The 17,087-nt window shown below is 42.5% G+C and overlaps 1 protein-coding gene across 10 annotated transcripts in view; it reads left to right on the top strand.

Moving 5' to 3' along the window:
• LOC116313396 (receptor-type tyrosine-protein phosphatase F) overlaps positions 1–15,413 on the top strand; it is a 160,155-nt gene extending 144,742 nt beyond the window's left edge. For all 10 annotated transcript variants that reach the window (XM_039602216.1, XM_039602222.1, XM_039602224.1 and 7 more), the window contains 9 exons: positions 3,888–4,007; positions 4,695–4,849; positions 5,324–5,609; positions 6,889–7,067; positions 11,106–11,232; positions 12,177–12,302; positions 13,391–13,545; positions 13,663–13,798; positions 14,424–15,413. In XM_039602216.1, the coding sequence (XP_039458150.1) occupies positions 3,888–4,007; positions 4,695–4,849; positions 5,324–5,609; positions 6,889–7,067; positions 11,106–11,232; positions 12,177–12,302; positions 13,391–13,545; positions 13,663–13,798; positions 14,424–14,492 (1,353 nt within the window). In that variant the 3' untranslated portion in view covers positions 14,493–15,413. The remainder of the gene's footprint in view (positions 1–3,887; positions 4,008–4,694; positions 4,850–5,323; positions 5,610–6,888; positions 7,068–11,105; positions 11,233–12,176; positions 12,303–13,390; positions 13,546–13,662; positions 13,799–14,423) is intronic.
• Positions 15,414–17,087: the final 1,674 nt, after the last annotated feature.

Below are 17,087 nucleotides of genomic sequence, written 5' to 3'. Positions count from 1 at the left end.
GCAATCTCTAAAAAACTTCTGCGTGAACTCTGTCTAAATATGTTTGTGAGGTAACAGCACAAACCTTACCGTTTCTGTTGTTTGTTTGTCACTTATGATGAAGTTATCCTGGCAACTTTGCATCTAACTGTGCAATCCTGCTGTTGAACAGTCCCACGTGAAAATGATGCATGTGCACTACATATATATTTTGATTTTTTTTTTTTTTTAAATTGTTCAATACTCAATTTCTGCGTATTTATTTTTGGCACTTCCTTATCAAGGTTCCATACATATAGTAATACCATGAAAGCCACAGCACTATAATGAAATTTCTGAAGTTGGAATGAAAAAGGATTGTCATCTAACAACAGTTGTGGGCTCCTAAAATAAATCTATGCTAATAAAAGAAGAGGGGAAAAAAAGAAAAAGAGCACCAGACAACTTGAGATTCAAAATTGGACTGGGTTTATTTAATTACCATCACAAAATCATGCTCATGAATTCCTTGGAGGGGGAAAAAAAATATCAGCATGGAGCCCTGCCAGTATGTGCTGTTTTATTAGCGTATGCATACAGTACCCTAATAAAAGACAGTCTCCAGATAAAGAACGGGAAAAGAGAAGAAGTATAAATAAGAGTTTGTTTCCAAAATCCCAGACTTGACTGTTTTGGGGGAGAAGATCATTACCTGAAGCTCAGTTCATCTATACCGATTCTTCGAAATTGTTTTGTCAAGCTTTAAATTACTTGCTATCCTTCACAACATATCATCTGTTTTAATTTTAAGCTATCAGTGCAATCAATCATTTAGGCAAATTGTGAGCACAATATGTCTTCTCAGAACAGAACTCATTTATTTGTTCCTCGGAGAATATATTCAGCTTGATTAGATGAGTTTTATTGCACGTTCACTTGATGGGGAGGACATACTTGTATTCGCAAACCTCTTGGTATATTTAGTGCGTCTGAGTGGCAATTTCAGAACCCTGTGACAGATAAGCAGGCTCTCCTTCTTTGAGCCCAGAGTGGTGGCTGTGCATATACATACGGATATAAAGAAGTGAAACACCATGACATGAGGAACCTAAAGAAAAATGAATAGGCCTCGGAGCCAATCCCCACCTCCTACACACATTTTGAAATCTGCTGGTTTGCCAACACCATGGAGAGAGACACAAAGAACCAAACCCGCCTTCGACCAGCTGGGGGTGGAAGTATTTTTCCAAATCATATCAGACTACATTGGATTTTTTTTTTTTTTTTTTTTTTTTTTTTTGTATGACATCACAGGAGTGGTGGACGAAGCTTTGGGGTGCAGTTTCATTTCCAAACCAGAAGGTGGTGACTCTGTGCAGTGTTAACCCCTCCAAAATCCCTCCTTCCCTCCACTAACTTCTATTTTCAGTATAGCTTAATGCTCACAAAGAGCTGTGCAGTAATACTTTGTAAATATATTGGGATACATGTGGTGCATACAAATCCAAGCAGTCTTTCTCTATACAGAAGATTAAACATTTAGTTTAATCATGATTAGCGGCATGTATGTGACAACTTTTAAATGACTTTTTCCAAAACAGTATGAGACAGCCAACAGTCAGCTAAACTGATTAGATTCCCTAATTTAATTTTGGAATAACATTGAACACTAAGGCTCCAAACTGTATCAAACAAACAGTGTTTGCAGTGTGATAATGAAGAGAAATGCATTGATACATTTGCAAAATCATCCCAAAATAATGCCTGTGCTTCTAATTAGACACATGGTTTTACTTCACTGTTTCAGGGAATTTTGTTTTTTTGTCCACCCCTTTTATATAAATACACAATCTTTATTTGTCAGCGTCTCTCTCGCAGATGCACTCAGGCGCATATGGTGCGTGAGTCAACCTCCCACCACCCAGTTAGACTGACGTCTCATGCCAAACAGAGCAGCCGCTTGACAAATATGATGAGATCCGGCTGCAGGAAAAATTTCTGCTTCCTCTTGCATTACTAGTTAGTAAAACCCTAAAAGGTCAGGACTTGAAATGAGACCAGCGGTATTACTCACTTGAGTGTGTGTGTGTGTGTGTGTGTGTGTGTGTGTGTGTGTGTGTGTGTGTGTGTGTGTGTGTGTGTAGATAAGAGGTCTATGCCAGCTGCAAAAGGCCAGGTGACGACATGTGAGAAAGCAAGGTTCAAAGCAGAAGCAGATGATAGTGAAACCTGGAGCCTCTGTGTGTGTCTGTCTGTGTGTGTGCGCGTGTCCCTCTGTAGTTCTTTGTGTAGGAGAATATGCCACCCAACCTCAGGCAGCACAAAGATATTCATTACAGTGGTGACTGCTAATCCATATGTTTGTACGGCAAGCAGTTCCCCATCACTCAATTGAGTTTCTCCTGCGAGCTCTGCCTCTGCCTCTGAATGGAAGCTGTCACCGGGGGAGGTGAAATGTGAGGGGGTGAATTTTAGTGCATTTTGTTTGTCAATTTTTACCAGCTTTCTGAGACAGCCAAAGTGCTTCCAAATGTCAGCTCTGTACTGCAGTATCAATATGATTAGCTCACCCGTGCCACATCTCTTCCTCTCATGTTATCCAAATCAATATCAGCAAGTTCTTGTCCCAGGATTCCTGACGTTAAAGCTGATTCTGTCGTTGTTGTTTCTGTGCCTGTAACTGACAGGAAAAAAGCGTTGAAAGGGTCATACTGAACATGAAGTGCTTCCAAATAAATTTTTAGACTTAGGCCAGGAACTAGAGGGAAAGACCACAGACTGTATTTAAAAGAGAGTGGATATTATAAACATGTCTTAAATATCTTATTTTATCTCAAAACAGCACATCACTCTGAGTGCAGACTACCCTTGTGGTTCCTGGAGTTTCCAGAAGTAGAATAGGAACCACTCCCAGTTTGAATTTCAGAGACAGACACCTTCTCTGTTTTTAGGACTGGGCTTTCTTTCTTGACCTTTAACCATCCCATGTTTATGCCCCTATAACCTTGGGATGAATGAACTGCCTTCATTTTTCTGCCTGAGAGTTTCCCACTTGGGCAAGACCAGGCTGGCTATTCCGATTGTTTAGGTATCAAGGTTATTCATCACCTTAACTATTAAACTTTGTTCAGTAGTTGTTGAAGGCAGTGAAAGCATTTCTAAATATCAAATGACTGATTATGTGATTGCATTTTTGTAAGTCCAGTTTTTGGCAAGTTACCTTCAGCAATTAAATTCATCAGTCTGGTAGGAAAGGTTATTTCTGAGTGAAGAAAACTGTGAAAAGAAACATTTTCTTTTTTATTCTAAAGTAGTGACAACTACACGTTGCTAAGCCACAAGGAGTAAAATGAAGGCCAGTCGTCATTTCAGAGATACACAGACACTCGGTGCTAGTGTTTGGAGAATCTTTAGTCTCATCCACAGCGAAGTTTGTTCTGTGGACATATGGAGCCAGGTGGCCGAACCTGCTGTCCATTCACGGCTGGCCAGAACAGGCTTTTAGACACATCTCCCTCCACAATGCAGCACCCAATCAGCACAAATGCGCCAAAAGCATACATGACAAAGGGGTGCGAACCACCCGACAATTAGCTAATTGAAAATGATCACAGGCTGGTAAAAGACAAAGTGGGCTTTTTATGCTCTATTGAAGCCCGCTTCAAATGCGGACACACATGAACGCTCATGCAAAAGCTTGCTTCTGCGGTGCTCCTTTTTTTTTTTTTTTTTTTTTTTTTTGTAGCGGATACCCGAGCTGACGCCGAGTCTTCAGTTTTTAATTAGACAGTGGACAAAGCCTTTGATCTGACCTCTTTAATGTTCCCTCCTTGTTAATCAGTGTGATCCTACAAGCCTCTCACTAGCCTCGTGGTGCATACTCGCAGCAGTTCACTCCTGACAGCGTGCCCTCTCTTTTGCTTCGCCAGGTGAAGTGTGACCAGTATTGGCCATCGCGAGGAACAGAGACCTATGGGATGATCCAGGTCACCATGTTGGACACTGTAGAGTTGGCAACGTACAGCGTCCGTACTTTCGCCCTCTACAAGGTAGAGTAGCCTTTTTCATTTGCAGTCTAAATGCAATTCCTCATTTTTCTGCAGACAGTTAAAGGCTATTATACATGAATAATTTTTCCATTATTGTAATTGTTTTTGTAACTTCCAACATTCATCTCTTTTTCTTTTAAGAAGCACTTTTTTCTCTCACTTTGATTCGTATACTTCAGTGCAGTGATGATGTGACTAATGGTTTGTCCTTTATTTCTCCTCTTCCATTTCTTTTTTCCATCACTTGCTTATAATTTCTAACATTTTTATAATTCCTAATTAAATGCAAGTCTCTGGCTGGAACGATTAGTTAGTTTCAATCAGAAATGGTGACAATGCCAAGAAACCCCTTCAGAGAAACCGCTGGGGCTCAGTTCCAAAATTATACATGTTATCTACACCTACACTTGCAGCATGATCACAGGCCTAAAAGTAGAGCGCTCTATGTACTGCTATCAAAGTTATGCGTTAACTTGAGACCTTAAAATAGTCAAACACATGTGCTTTTCAGATTTTACTGCAGAATTTCACGTGAATGATGAAGAATGATGAATCACATGAAAAAAAAAAAGCATGACCTTTACTTATTAAAGATGAAAATGTCTCTCTATAAAGGAGCCAGTTACACTTTACCATGCCAGGATCTCCCATCTTTCTGTTTTATTGACTAAACTGATTCTCCCACAGAATGGCTCCAGTGAAAAGAGGGAGGTGAGACAGTTCCAGTTCATGGCCTGGCCAGACCACGGGGTGCCCGAGTATCCCACACCGATCTTGGCCTTCCTTCGGCGGGTAAAAGCCTGCAATCCTCCAGATGCAGGGCCCATGGTGGTCCACTGCAGGTGGGAACATGAAGAAACAAGCTGTGTTTTTAGTCGTGCATTAATCAAACAGAATAATAGATACATACTAAAATCTGAAATACCATTAAAATATATTTAATGGAAGTACTTGTAACAACAGGAGTTATGAATCTGCTCTGTAAAGGACATCATTTGCAACAGGGATGATAAAATGTTGTTCTTGTGGACACTGATATTAATTTGCTGATGGTATTATTATAGAGTAATGATATATTAATTTGCCCTAGTAATTTGTTACTGTTAGCAGGTGTAAAACAACTAACCCCGGATGATAAGATGCTGAGTTTTCAGCTGTCAAGTGTAGAGAGAATATTAAAGAACCGGGAATCTTACGATACTCTACAGTCTTCCTGAATGCATGTTTGTTTTTTGTGTTAATGATGTCTTTCGACCACATGATGATCGTCTGTACAAACAGGAAAACATATTAATTTTTCCGTTTCTCTCCACCAGTGCGGGCGTGGGCAGGACTGGCTGCTTCATTGTGATCGATGCCATGCTGGAGCGCATGAAGCACGAGAAATCTGTAGACATATACGGCCATGTGACGTGCATGCGTGCCCAGAGGAACTATATGGTCCAGACTGAGGACCAGTACATCTTTATTCATGAAGCCCTACTGGAGGCCGCCACCTGCGGCAACACCGAGGTGCCAGCCCGCAATCTTTACGCCCACATCCAGAAACTCACCCAGCCCGCACCTGGAGAGACGGTCACCGCTATGGAGCTGGAGTTCAAGGTGATTGACGCACACACATCAAATGAACTTCTTTCATAATTACATAAGCATATTTAACTTTAATCTTAAAGAACAACTTTCACTGATCAAGAGTGTGTAAAAGTCAATGCATTGCTGCACAGGAAGTGGTAATAAATAACAAAAGTTACAAAATAAAGTTACCATTCTGCCTGTTTTTCCTCACATGTACAAAACCTGTTTGTTCTGCTACATTTATGGTGGAATCTTGTCAAATGTGCAACAGATTGCAGCTGCAAAATCTGTGTCAGTGTCACAAATAATGAATTCACCGAATCGGCCACTGCACAAGAATTTTTTTTTTTTTTTTTAATCAGTGACATCGGTGCTGAGACATCACAGCCGTTTGCACGGCAGCATCACTGCATACAGACCAACACATGTTTCAGGGACAAATGTACAAGAACAAGCACGTGAGCACACATACACATGGAGAGTTACAAAATGACTGACACTCGCACATACACACAGCTGGTGCTCAAGGTCGTAGTCACACGCGCACACCTTCTGTCAATAGCCATTGACTGTGATGTTATTACGCACTCTCCTCCCAGCGCGGCTCTGCCATTAGCCCTCTTATGACCATGATCCATTCTGTTTGAAGTGATAATAGCATCTACACTCCTGCCAACAACAGAGAATGAAAGAGTGAGAGAATGATTGTGGTGTACGTGGGGGCCACAGCCTCCATGCCCACACAGTCTGGCCACATCGCACGCGCACACGCACAAATTCTCCTGGAGTACGATAACTGGCCATGCACGCTCCTGTGCTGTCCATCTGTGCTCTGTCCACTGCCAGCACTGAGCATGTCACGCCTACAGTCCTTCAAGCAAGCTCTGGGACGCTATGGGAGACAGTCTACTGCAGACAGCAGATTTCTGAATCAGACCATCTCTAGTTAGGAGTAAACTTTTGAGTGGACCTGTTATGCTTTTTCCTTATTTTCTATACTGTTAAAGTGGTTAATGCTCATAGTAAATGTGGCGAGTTGTTCTTCAGACTCCTGTAAGCAGTTTTTTTTTACTTTTGGTACTGTGTAATGTCAAAGAGAGCAGATATCCCTGTTATGATCATCTTAAACACATAATTCTGTCTGCGAGCAATGAAACCCCGCCCACCTGCTCTTTAAACCTTCTACTTGGGGTATCCAGTCAAAAGAAACTATGGATAGAGAGGCATCCTTGTTTATTTACTTGACTGACTTTTTTTCTCTCTATCTCTTTCCCTGCCTGGTTTCTTCCCACCGTTTCTTAAACAGAGACTGGCCAACTCCAAAGCCCACACGTCACGCTTTATCAGCGCCAACTTGCCCTGCAACAAGTTTAAGAACCGCCTGGTGAACATCATGCCTTTCGAATCCACGCGTGTCTGCCTGCAGCCCATCCGAGGTGTCGAGGGCTCAGACTATATCAACGCCAGCTGCATCGATGGCTACAGGTCAGTAAAGGACTTCATCTTCAAGATCTGAGCGGCTGTGAATTTAAAGAGCTGATCTTGCGCTTGCTGTAAAAGGCGAGTGTGGCGTTATTCTGTGTTTTTCTGTCAACAAATCCAAACCAGCTAAGCGCCACTCATCCACTAACTTCACTACAAATACTGCAGTGTCTTTGACTCACATTTCCAAGCCTGTTTGTTCCTACTGCAAAAGCAAATTGTATTAAAAAAAATGTAAGCCTTGTTTCAAACATTACTTTAAGGAAAACTAACAGGATTAAGTGGAGAATTTATGGGGTAATTTATTCAGATACTGTTGGTATCCCCAAATACAAACAGCACCAAGTAATAGAAGAGTTTCCCACGCTGTCTTTGAAGTGTCGTTATGAGTGTTTCCCAAAATTCAACACCATCATCTGCACATCACCAGCCCTGTTTATTGTCTGTAGTAGACAGGCTGTGTGTAGGCTTTCACTGCTTGTTCATACTGCTAGCTTGGACAGCTCTGTATGGGTTAGCCATATTAGGGCCACTAAGAATATCAGGGTGTCACACGGTGTGCCACCAACCTTCTGTCTGTGTGTGTGAGAGGGGAGGGGGTGACGATGGGAAATTGTGAGGGACATACAAAGTGACACAATAGGAATGCCAGAAATGATATATGCTGGAATAAATAAGTTAATCAACTTATTGTAGGGTGTCTTCCTCTCTCTTGTGCCCCCCCTCTGCCCCCCTTGTTGGCGCCCCTGCCTGTATGTGGGATTGGCTCTAAATAAACTACAATTTGAATGCTCATAGTAATTAAGAAACATGTCAACGGTTGATGTGTTTTTAACAGTTTTTAGACAATAAGAAATTATGTAGTGCATTAAAAAATAAACTGTATCAGGCTTCGGCAACAGATGCAAAACTAGTTAGTGCAATTAATAAATTGTTGGTTTTGTTTCTGTCAGTGGATTCATAAACATTAGGAGAGTACAAAATAACACTAGGCAAACCATTTGTGGTTGTTTGAGGGTGTTCACATCTAATTTGTGGTAACAGTAAAAGGCTTTTAGACCCTTTTTATACACAGGGTCAGACTGAAGGCAGAAAATGAAGATGAATGCTGTACAGAGCTGGCAGAGCATCACCAGGGAAGTGTCTGCCAATGTTAATGAGTACTAGAACTCAGGCAGACATTGATAGAGCGGGATTTGCAAGCAAATATTAAATACAATAATTACTTTTTTGTTAACCTTTCTAGTTAGCCTCTGTCTCCTGACTTGCAAGTTTTCATTCCTGTATGATTCATCCAGCGTGGATGTAAACACCCTTCTGCAGCCATGCTCCAATTCAGTGTCCTGGAGTCCCGGCTTAAAACAGCAAAGCATGCATCGCTATCCTGATACTTTTCTGACTATACTGCATGTAGCAGGCCTGCAGCCTTCTTTCTCTTTTTTTTGGCATCACTGATTGTTACAGGTGTAAAGAATACCATAGGAAGGCACAATGGAGTGGATAAAACGTATGGGAGGGGATTGGAAGATGAGGCAGCAGTGGGCAGTTTCAGCTGTAAGAATTACTCCCGGCTATGTCAATGTGACTTTCATTCAGTAAGCCACTGCTGCCTTTATATTGAGGCTTCTGCTGCTGTCCTCGTGAGCTCTGTGAGTCCAAATTGCTTCCTAGAGGAAGGAAGATGAAAAGGTGCCTCTCTGTTTTATATCTATACAAGCATGGGCAGAGATGGCTCCTCTATGGTGGAAGCAAAGGGGATAGAGTTAGGTAGCATGAAATGTCATTTAGTCCATATGGGGGCCGTGACCGAGACAACACCTCAACTCCCACCTCCCAAATCCCCCTCCCCCGCCCCCCTTCTTCAGTCCTGTTATTAATGAGAAGGTGCTCCACAGAGGCAGACCCTCCATTGTTGCTGTGTAAATGGCATAATTGCAGCAGGAGAGTTTTGTAATGAAGTGCGATTTCTAAAACCCTCCCCGCCTTTTTCTTCTCTCCTCTATTTTCCATGCCCGTCTGTCTTTTTCCTTCTTTATTTTTACCCCTTTCTATCTGTGTCTCTCTCTGCTCTCCTCCCTAATCTGTCTCCTTTGCACTTCTTTCCCCCTCTCCCCGTCTCTATCTCCTCCCACCCTTTTCTCCCACTCGCCATCTTAATTTTTCCATCCAAACACCATGGCAGAGACAGACATCCGGGTGGGGACCTGTTGTGTGCACCAGCGGCACTGTGTAATTAAGCTGCTTTTAAACGCGGGCATAAATAAAAACTAAACAGGGGCCTCCAGTGCCCTTCACCCCAGCGCCTTCAAGAAAAGCCAATAATATGCTAAGCTAATGAGAGACGAGCCATTGATTCCAGCTATGCTATCAGGGGCGCAAGCCCTGGATATGCTCCGATGCGGGCTGGAGTTTTAGCATTGTAATGAGGTTGAAATGAAACACTATGTCCTCAAGCACTGCAGTCATGTGGGATGATGCAGAGAGTGCTTTGTGCTGTTTGGCTGTGCGCTCATTGGGACACTGTGCAGCGAAGTTGGTATTGTGTGATACACTTTGAATTGTTTTTGTTTTGGTTCGGGGCCATTTTATGGGAGGGTTAGAGGGGTCCACCCTATCAATTTAAATTTTAGTATTCACCCCCTGCTTAGCTCTGCTTTTTCTTCGCTTCCCTTTCTTCCTCTGCTGCTCTCAAATTCCCTTTTCCTGCTTTCTCATTTTCTTCCTTTTCCTCTCCCCCTGCCTCCTCTCTTCTGTTCTCTTCCCTCCACCCTCCTCGTCCTCGGCAGCCAGTCCTACATTGCACTCTGATGACCAGCTGGAGAGAGCAGCGTTCGCTCTTTCATCTCATCTCAACATCCTCTCAGTACTTTGCACATCTCTGCTGTATAGTTTGCGCTTTCTTCCCCCCGTTTTCATCTTTTTAATTTGATTCCTCACTCTTTTCGCCTCCCCCTCTCTGTATGTCATCTCGTCTCCCCCAATCTGTTGTTTCTGTGTTTGTGCGAGCGAGGCCCAGAGTACGTTCTAATCTCCCAGTTCCACATTAGCGCTTTGCCTGCAGCACCTTCATTAGCTGTTCAGCCATGGCTCAGCGTGCGTGTGTCTGCGTGTGAATATACTTGCAAAACTACTGCACCCAAAAATGCCTACACCTGGATGCCAGTTTGCATGTGTTGCAAACATGTGAGAGTGTGTGCGCGCATGCAATCTTCTGCTTGGGTTTGTGTGTTGGATTACTCACCGACAGCTCTCTGTTGATCGGCGCACTGCTGCCACCTGCTGTTTGACAAAACAAACTGCTCAGCTGGACCAAAGTCACGTAGGACACCAGCACAGCTCTGGCACCTCAGTGGATGAGCTCATCTCTAGTTTTGTGAGCATATCAAGTGCTGCCTCTCTCTCTCTAAGTCTGTGTTTCAAAGAGGAAAGAGGGGTCAGAGGATCTACAGGCTTGGATTACTCAAGAATGAGGATAGCTGCCATCAATTATTTACCATGTACAGTAAATATGCAGGAAATGTCTTGTTGACATTGTCACACTTTCAGTGTATACAAAGCCTGCAAACAGGATCTGAAATACCCAGCTAAACAGCTTCAAGCTGCTTTTGTTTACCTTTACTAAATATCACATTACTGTGTCCTTTTGTGTATATACTGTAAATGTGTATATACTGTAAATGTGTATATACTGTAAATGTGTATATACTGTAAATGTGTATATACTGTAAATGTGTACAGTATATACTGTAAATGTCATCCAAATGTGTTGGGTTTTTGTTTTTCTGCCCTTTAAGTTTTATTTCAATAAGTTCATGTCTGAGTATTCAAGGACTTTGTAAGACGTAATTTTCTGGAAGCACAGTGGGAATAATTCCTTTGCTAACCACTCTGCAGCCACAGCTCTTCTTTAATCATTTAATCCTTTCTGGTTATTGCTTTGGGATGTGCTTCTTAATGCCAGTTGTAAAAGCACCATAAAGTTTATAATTATTATGTGTGATCTTTACTCTTCGCCTCTTCTGTGTGAATTTGCATCTTCAGACAGCAGAAAGCCTACCTGGCCACCCAGGGCCCGCTGGCTGAAACCACTGAAGACTTCTGGAGGATGCTGTGGGAGCACAACTCCACCATTGTTGTCATGCTCACCAAGCTACGAGAGATGGGACGGGTAAGACGCGAGCGCAGACTAAAAATGAGATGACAGTCTCTATACGTGGGCGCTGTGAGCTAGTTTCTTCTTTCAAGGGTTGAACTCCAAATTGTCTAACGCCGTCACTACTTTTGAGACTTAGATTTTAGTTTTAGGATGCGCATCCTCTCTCTGAATTATATGTCTGCGAAGTATAGACTGTAAAGCTGCACTCAGGGAACACTTAGCGTAACACAAAGGCTGGATACGGGCGCAAACCGCAAGTCAGGCTCCATCATGGCATACCGCTCGTTAGCCGCCCCCACAAAGAGATACTGTTAGACTGTTTTGGGTTTTTTTTGTTTCTTAACCTTTAAACAGTGCGAAGTTGGTTCTTTTCAGTTGTAATGACAAGTTAAAATAACCAAGTGTTGGCTCCAAATTTTAAGGGACAGGGTACAGCATAAAAATCATGTTGTCTAAACTTCACTTTCAGCGAAATGGCGAATAAATCTCTCAGATCATCAGTCACATTCCTTACAGGGAAAAAAAATGGGACACTCATCTTGGCAGCAATTTGATTAAATCCATAAGATCTTACTGTGAGCTGTTCTGTGATTATGCAGGTGATTCTGACAGCACTCAACTGCATTTTACAGCTTTTATCACCCTCTCAGCCGTAATCACAGCTGATGAAAAAAGCTCTCATGCAAATCATCGCTGTAGTTAAGAACACAAACAAATTATGTAAATATTTTGCCACCTAAGATGAATCAGGTAATATTTCAGAACCACAGATTAGTCTATCAGGATTTTCTTTTGTAAGCAGAGCCATGCTCATGACTCCAAATGATTAATGACGTACAGTAACCCGTCCTAAAAACATACAAATAACAAATCGGAGCAGTCATTTTTTCCCTAATGGAGAAAGGTTGTTTAAATTTAAGTGCTGAAAGTTTCTTCCTTCTCTTTTTCTCTTGTAGGAGAAGTGTCATCAGTACTGGCCAGCAGAGCGGTCAGCCAGGTACCAGTACTTTGTGGTGGATCCAATGGCTGAGTACAACATGCCTCAGTACATCCTCAGAGAGTTCAAAGTCACAGATGCCAGGGTGAGTTCACTCTGTGTGTGAAACGCTGCAGATGTGCCCACGTGTGTGTGTGTGGACTCGAATATATCTACGTACATGTCTTCAAGGCAGTGGAGGTGGGAAGGATCATTGGCATTTTCCACAAATACAGCCGTCCAACCAAAAATCCATCTTAATTTTAGGTTTTCATCCGAACGCTGACATTCACGCTAAGTGTTAAGAATTATACCGACTGTAATTTCAAGGTAGAGATGATCAGAACGCGCTCTGTGTTATTTTTCCTGACAGGCTGACATCAAGTGAATGCGCCATCAAACATTTTCACCCGGATTTAGCATCAGCGTGCTTGTGCTATGAATCGTGCTCGTTTTTTGTGCTTCTAGATGCGAACGTGTGTGTGTATGTGCGTGTGCGCGCCGGTGCATGTGTGTTTCACGATCACTGTGAAAATACATGAAAAGCATAACCTTCAATCCCTGAGGGCCAGTACTGCAACTCCCTGTGATGCAGTAGTTTCAATGAGCTATAAATATACTTTACTGTCATCTGAAGGCTCCCAGCACAGCAACACTCTAATCCCACATCCACTCTTTCTTTTATATGGGTGTGTGTGTGTATAAATATATGTTCCTCTCTGCAGTTTGCAGACCTGAATATTTGTCTATATGTATGTTTTTGCATTGTGAGCCGCATTTTATGGTCCCTTCTGCACCAGGAGGGCTTGCAGAAGGGAGCGAACTGCTCTCATTGGGCGATCCTGTATAAATAAAGGTTGAACAAATTATATGTTTAGAAATGCGCTCATTTACTCCGCATAATTCTGACACTACGCTGCCACAAATCTGTCACTGTGATCCAGGTGGTCAGCTTTATTCATACTGCGTCTGAGGTAGATATTTGATGATCAGACGGCTGCAGTGACAGCCAACAGGGTACTCATAAACCTCGACATGAAACCCTCTGCTGGGTTGTTGTTTTTTTCCCCCCCTTTTGAGTTCAAAGCACAGCGAGATCTGTGAAGCGCACGCTCCAGAGTACAGCAGAGAGCTATCGGGTCTCTCTTTTAAATGAAACTTCTCTCTGAAGCTCCATATCTGCTGCCCCCTCAGGATGGACAGTCCAGAACAATCCGCCAGTTCCAGTTCACCGACTGGCCAGAGCAAGGAGTGCCAAAAACTGGAGAAGGCTTCATAGATTTCATTGGACAAGTGCACAAAACCAAGGAACAGTTTGGACAGGACGGACCAATCACTGTACACTGCAGGTGAGGAGAACAACTGTGCATTGGACTCTGCTCCCACCACGATTTAACTTTCAGCATATTTAGAATATTTAGACAGCAGGTGTAGTAACACTGTCTCTGTGTGTGTGTGTTTGCTAGTGCCGGGGTGGGCAGGACCGGAGTCTTCATCACCCTCAGCATCGTGCTAGAGAGGATGAGGTACGAAGGTGTGGTTGACCTCTTCCAGACAGTAAAGACGCTTCGCACCCAGCGGCCCGCCATGGTGCAGACAGAGGTAAGGGCGATGTACTGATCAGGCGATTGTTCCCGCAGTGACGGGACAGCGTTTGAAAGTCAGCGTTGTATATTTCTCTGATTTAAACTCTGTGCAATCTAAAGTGTCCTTTTTCATTTTGGTGCCATAAAAGCAAAGACTTACTGACAAATCCTCCTTTAATAAAAAAAAAGGTTGTTGGGAGGAGGGGAGGGGGGTAAGAAATCCCACAGCAAATTCAACTAATGGTATCAAAGCAGCCCTGCGTCAGATTCTCTTCAAGTGAAGAAATCATAAATACGTTACATAACAAAGGATATTAGAGGAAAAAAGACTGACATGGTGTGAATTCAAAGGAGGTCATAAACCTTTTAAGGTTTATGATAACAAAATGTCTTTTTAAGATATAAAAAGAAAAGGAAAAACATATTGTAGCGCCTCTAGTGTAAATACTCCAAAGTACTACAGCTAGTTTTGAGAATACCTCTGGCCTGCTTTTTAAACCTTTATAAATGCAGATTACAAGAAATGCTGCTTTAAACCAAGTTAATGAATATTTTGTTGGCTGGACGAGACCAGTCATTATATTTAACAGCAGGAAGATCGATGACACCGTTCTCATCGTCTTCTTCCTTCTTCTCTACAGGACCAGTACCAGTTGTGCTACAGGGCAGCACTGGAGTACCTGGGGAGCTTTGACCACTATGCAACGTAACCACTCCCACCGAGCACCTTCCCCGGTCAGACCTCTCAGGAGTGTGCCAAGTGTCCCATCTCAGCCGCCATCCAATCACTTGATCCCCCCCAGTCCCCGCCCCCACCCCGCTAAAAACCCTATCCCCTCGCAGCTACCGGAGGGGCGGAGAAAGGGATGAGCTTGCAGACCCGTTGACGTTTTTTATCCAATCACAGAGATACACGCCGAGTTAACCAACCACCTGAGATTTTTTTGCTTTAAAATAATAAAACATTACAGTGACTATTGACAACTATGACAACTCTTGTACAGACCCGACGGCGCAGACTGGCAGCTCGCCTCTCTGCTCCGCCGAAGCCAATCCTCCCTGATTGTCAAAGGCTACTGGTAGCACAAAGAGAGCATTTTCATTTTTTTGTTGTTGTTGTTGTTTTTATTGTGTCGTTATGATTCATTTTGTCAAACGTTATTGTTTAGTATACGTTTTTTGGGGGTTGTTTTTAATAATCATTTTAATATCAGGCATTTCTTCTGTCTTAACCTGCCCAGCAGCCTCGGGTATGCATTATTTTCATAATCATTTATAGGGTACTTTAGCACAGGGGACATGTGTTTTTAACATGTTCCTAGGTACTAATACAGGAGGACCACTGTTCTCTGAGCTGCTCTCAGATATGTTTTTGTCACATCACATTGTTGTTTTTATCATTTTATGTGTCATAAACGTTGTTTTTGGTCTTACTCAGTTCAATAGCTCAAATTTTGCCTTTTCACTTGCCGTTTCAAGTGTAAAAAAAAAAAAAATCAACTTTGAGAAAATTGATTTCAGAGCACAGACTTGCTGTAGTTGTCTTGTAAACGTGGTAGCTAGCTAAAAACACAAGTGAAATATCTAACAAGAGACTAAATCAGAGTTGTACAGAAATGGAAAGCACATTATTTGTACGGTTTTTGGGTTGGTTTCTTTCTTTTTTCCTGTTTTGTTTTGGGTTGTTTTGTTGTTGTTTTTCATCAGAAGCCTATGGCATTGAGGCCTTCATACTCCACAGAGGAGAACTTACCTGAGGAAAGACAGACTTTTATACCCAAAGGGTAGGCGACAGAATATAAACTCCCGCTCTCTGAACATAGATGCTCTTCAAGTCCCTCCCATCTCCTCACTCACCATTAACCTGATCGGTTTGCTGGAGTGGAACCGCGCAGACCGGACGGGAGCGGAAGTGGTTCATATGGGCTGAGGAGCAGAGCCATCAGCGTTGGTACCTGTACAGAATCAACCATTCCTACCAGAGGGAAAAAGACTCAGCCCTTTGGACTGATAATATTTTATACAGAAATAGAACTATAAATATATATATATATATATATATATATATATATGATTGATTATATATATGTACAATTACACATAGATATATACACAGCTTCAAAAGTATATTGTTAAAAAGGATAAATTCTGCTGATCTACCTAGAGACACCGCAGAGAGCCTGCTGTCCTAGCGTGTGTATTAATGGAAACACCCGTTGTATCTACTGTACTACCATAGTAACTTTGACAGCCGGTTGTTTGCCCGAATGAGGAAAAACAGCACAAACCCCCCCCCCCAACACACACCCCACACCCATCAAATGGACGACTCCTCACTCACCACGGGCCATCGCATTGCTCAAGCACACAGCTTCTCCCACACAAACTGCAGGAGGGGAGCTTCAGATCCAGAAGGCCTAAGTGTTGTTGTGGTGGTGGTGGTGGTGGTGGTGGTGGTGGTGGTGGTGGGAGGAATGGGAGGGAGTGGGGTGGGGGGACTTGAAAACGCTGGCAAAAAAAACAAATGTTCATTTTTACCTTGTGAATGCTTAGTGCTGTAGGGGTTCGATCTGTTGTACACAGTCTGTTTTCTATTTGTTGATAAAGAACTGGAATTTCAAAAGAAACTGTTGATGATAAAAAAAAACCATTGATGTTAATAAAGTTACATAATTGGGTTTTTGTACAAAGACTGGCCTGTGATCCTTTGTTTCTTACTAAAAGTGAAAAGTTTACATCTTACAAGATGCTCTTTACCTCACGCTCAAAGAGACACCTGCGACCGTGCCTGCTTATCGCCCACTGAGCATGTGGTCGCTAACAACTGTTTTATGATGCATGGAGTTTCCTTTGTGTTGAGGTATTTCTAAAAGTGTGTTTGTGCAGTGGTGGGGAGAGTCTCTGACTTGTGAGAGATGCCAGCCCCTTAGTACTTTTTAGTTTTTAATCTCCCCCCACCCCTTTGGAAAGAAAAGTTTACTTAATTTCTTAATCAGCTTCTGATTATACCTTTGTACACTGTCTAAGGCAAAATAAGCACAACTCGAGGCTTCCATAAGTGTTTAAATATGTGGTTCATTTCACATTAGAGAACACTTGATTTGTTTTTCTTTGGTTTGAAGCAGAGGAGGTGCTGGATTGAAGTGGGCGGGGCTGTGATATCCTTGCTTCTGTTGCGGTGGAGTGAACACCACCCGTATAAAAGCACATGAGCTCAAATTCAGACTTTTCATTTATACGTATGTCTTATTTTATCTTCCTCCTGTAAAATGTATTTTTTTTGTATGTATGTTTGGCTTTACATT

This window comes from Oreochromis aureus, linkage group 18 (assembly GCF_013358895.1).
Source record: "Oreochromis aureus strain Israel breed Guangdong linkage group 18, ZZ_aureus, whole genome shotgun sequence".
NCBI lineage: Eukaryota > Metazoa > Chordata > Actinopteri > Cichliformes > Cichlidae > Oreochromis > Oreochromis aureus.
This window is presented reverse-complemented; position numbering and strand designations above follow the sequence as displayed.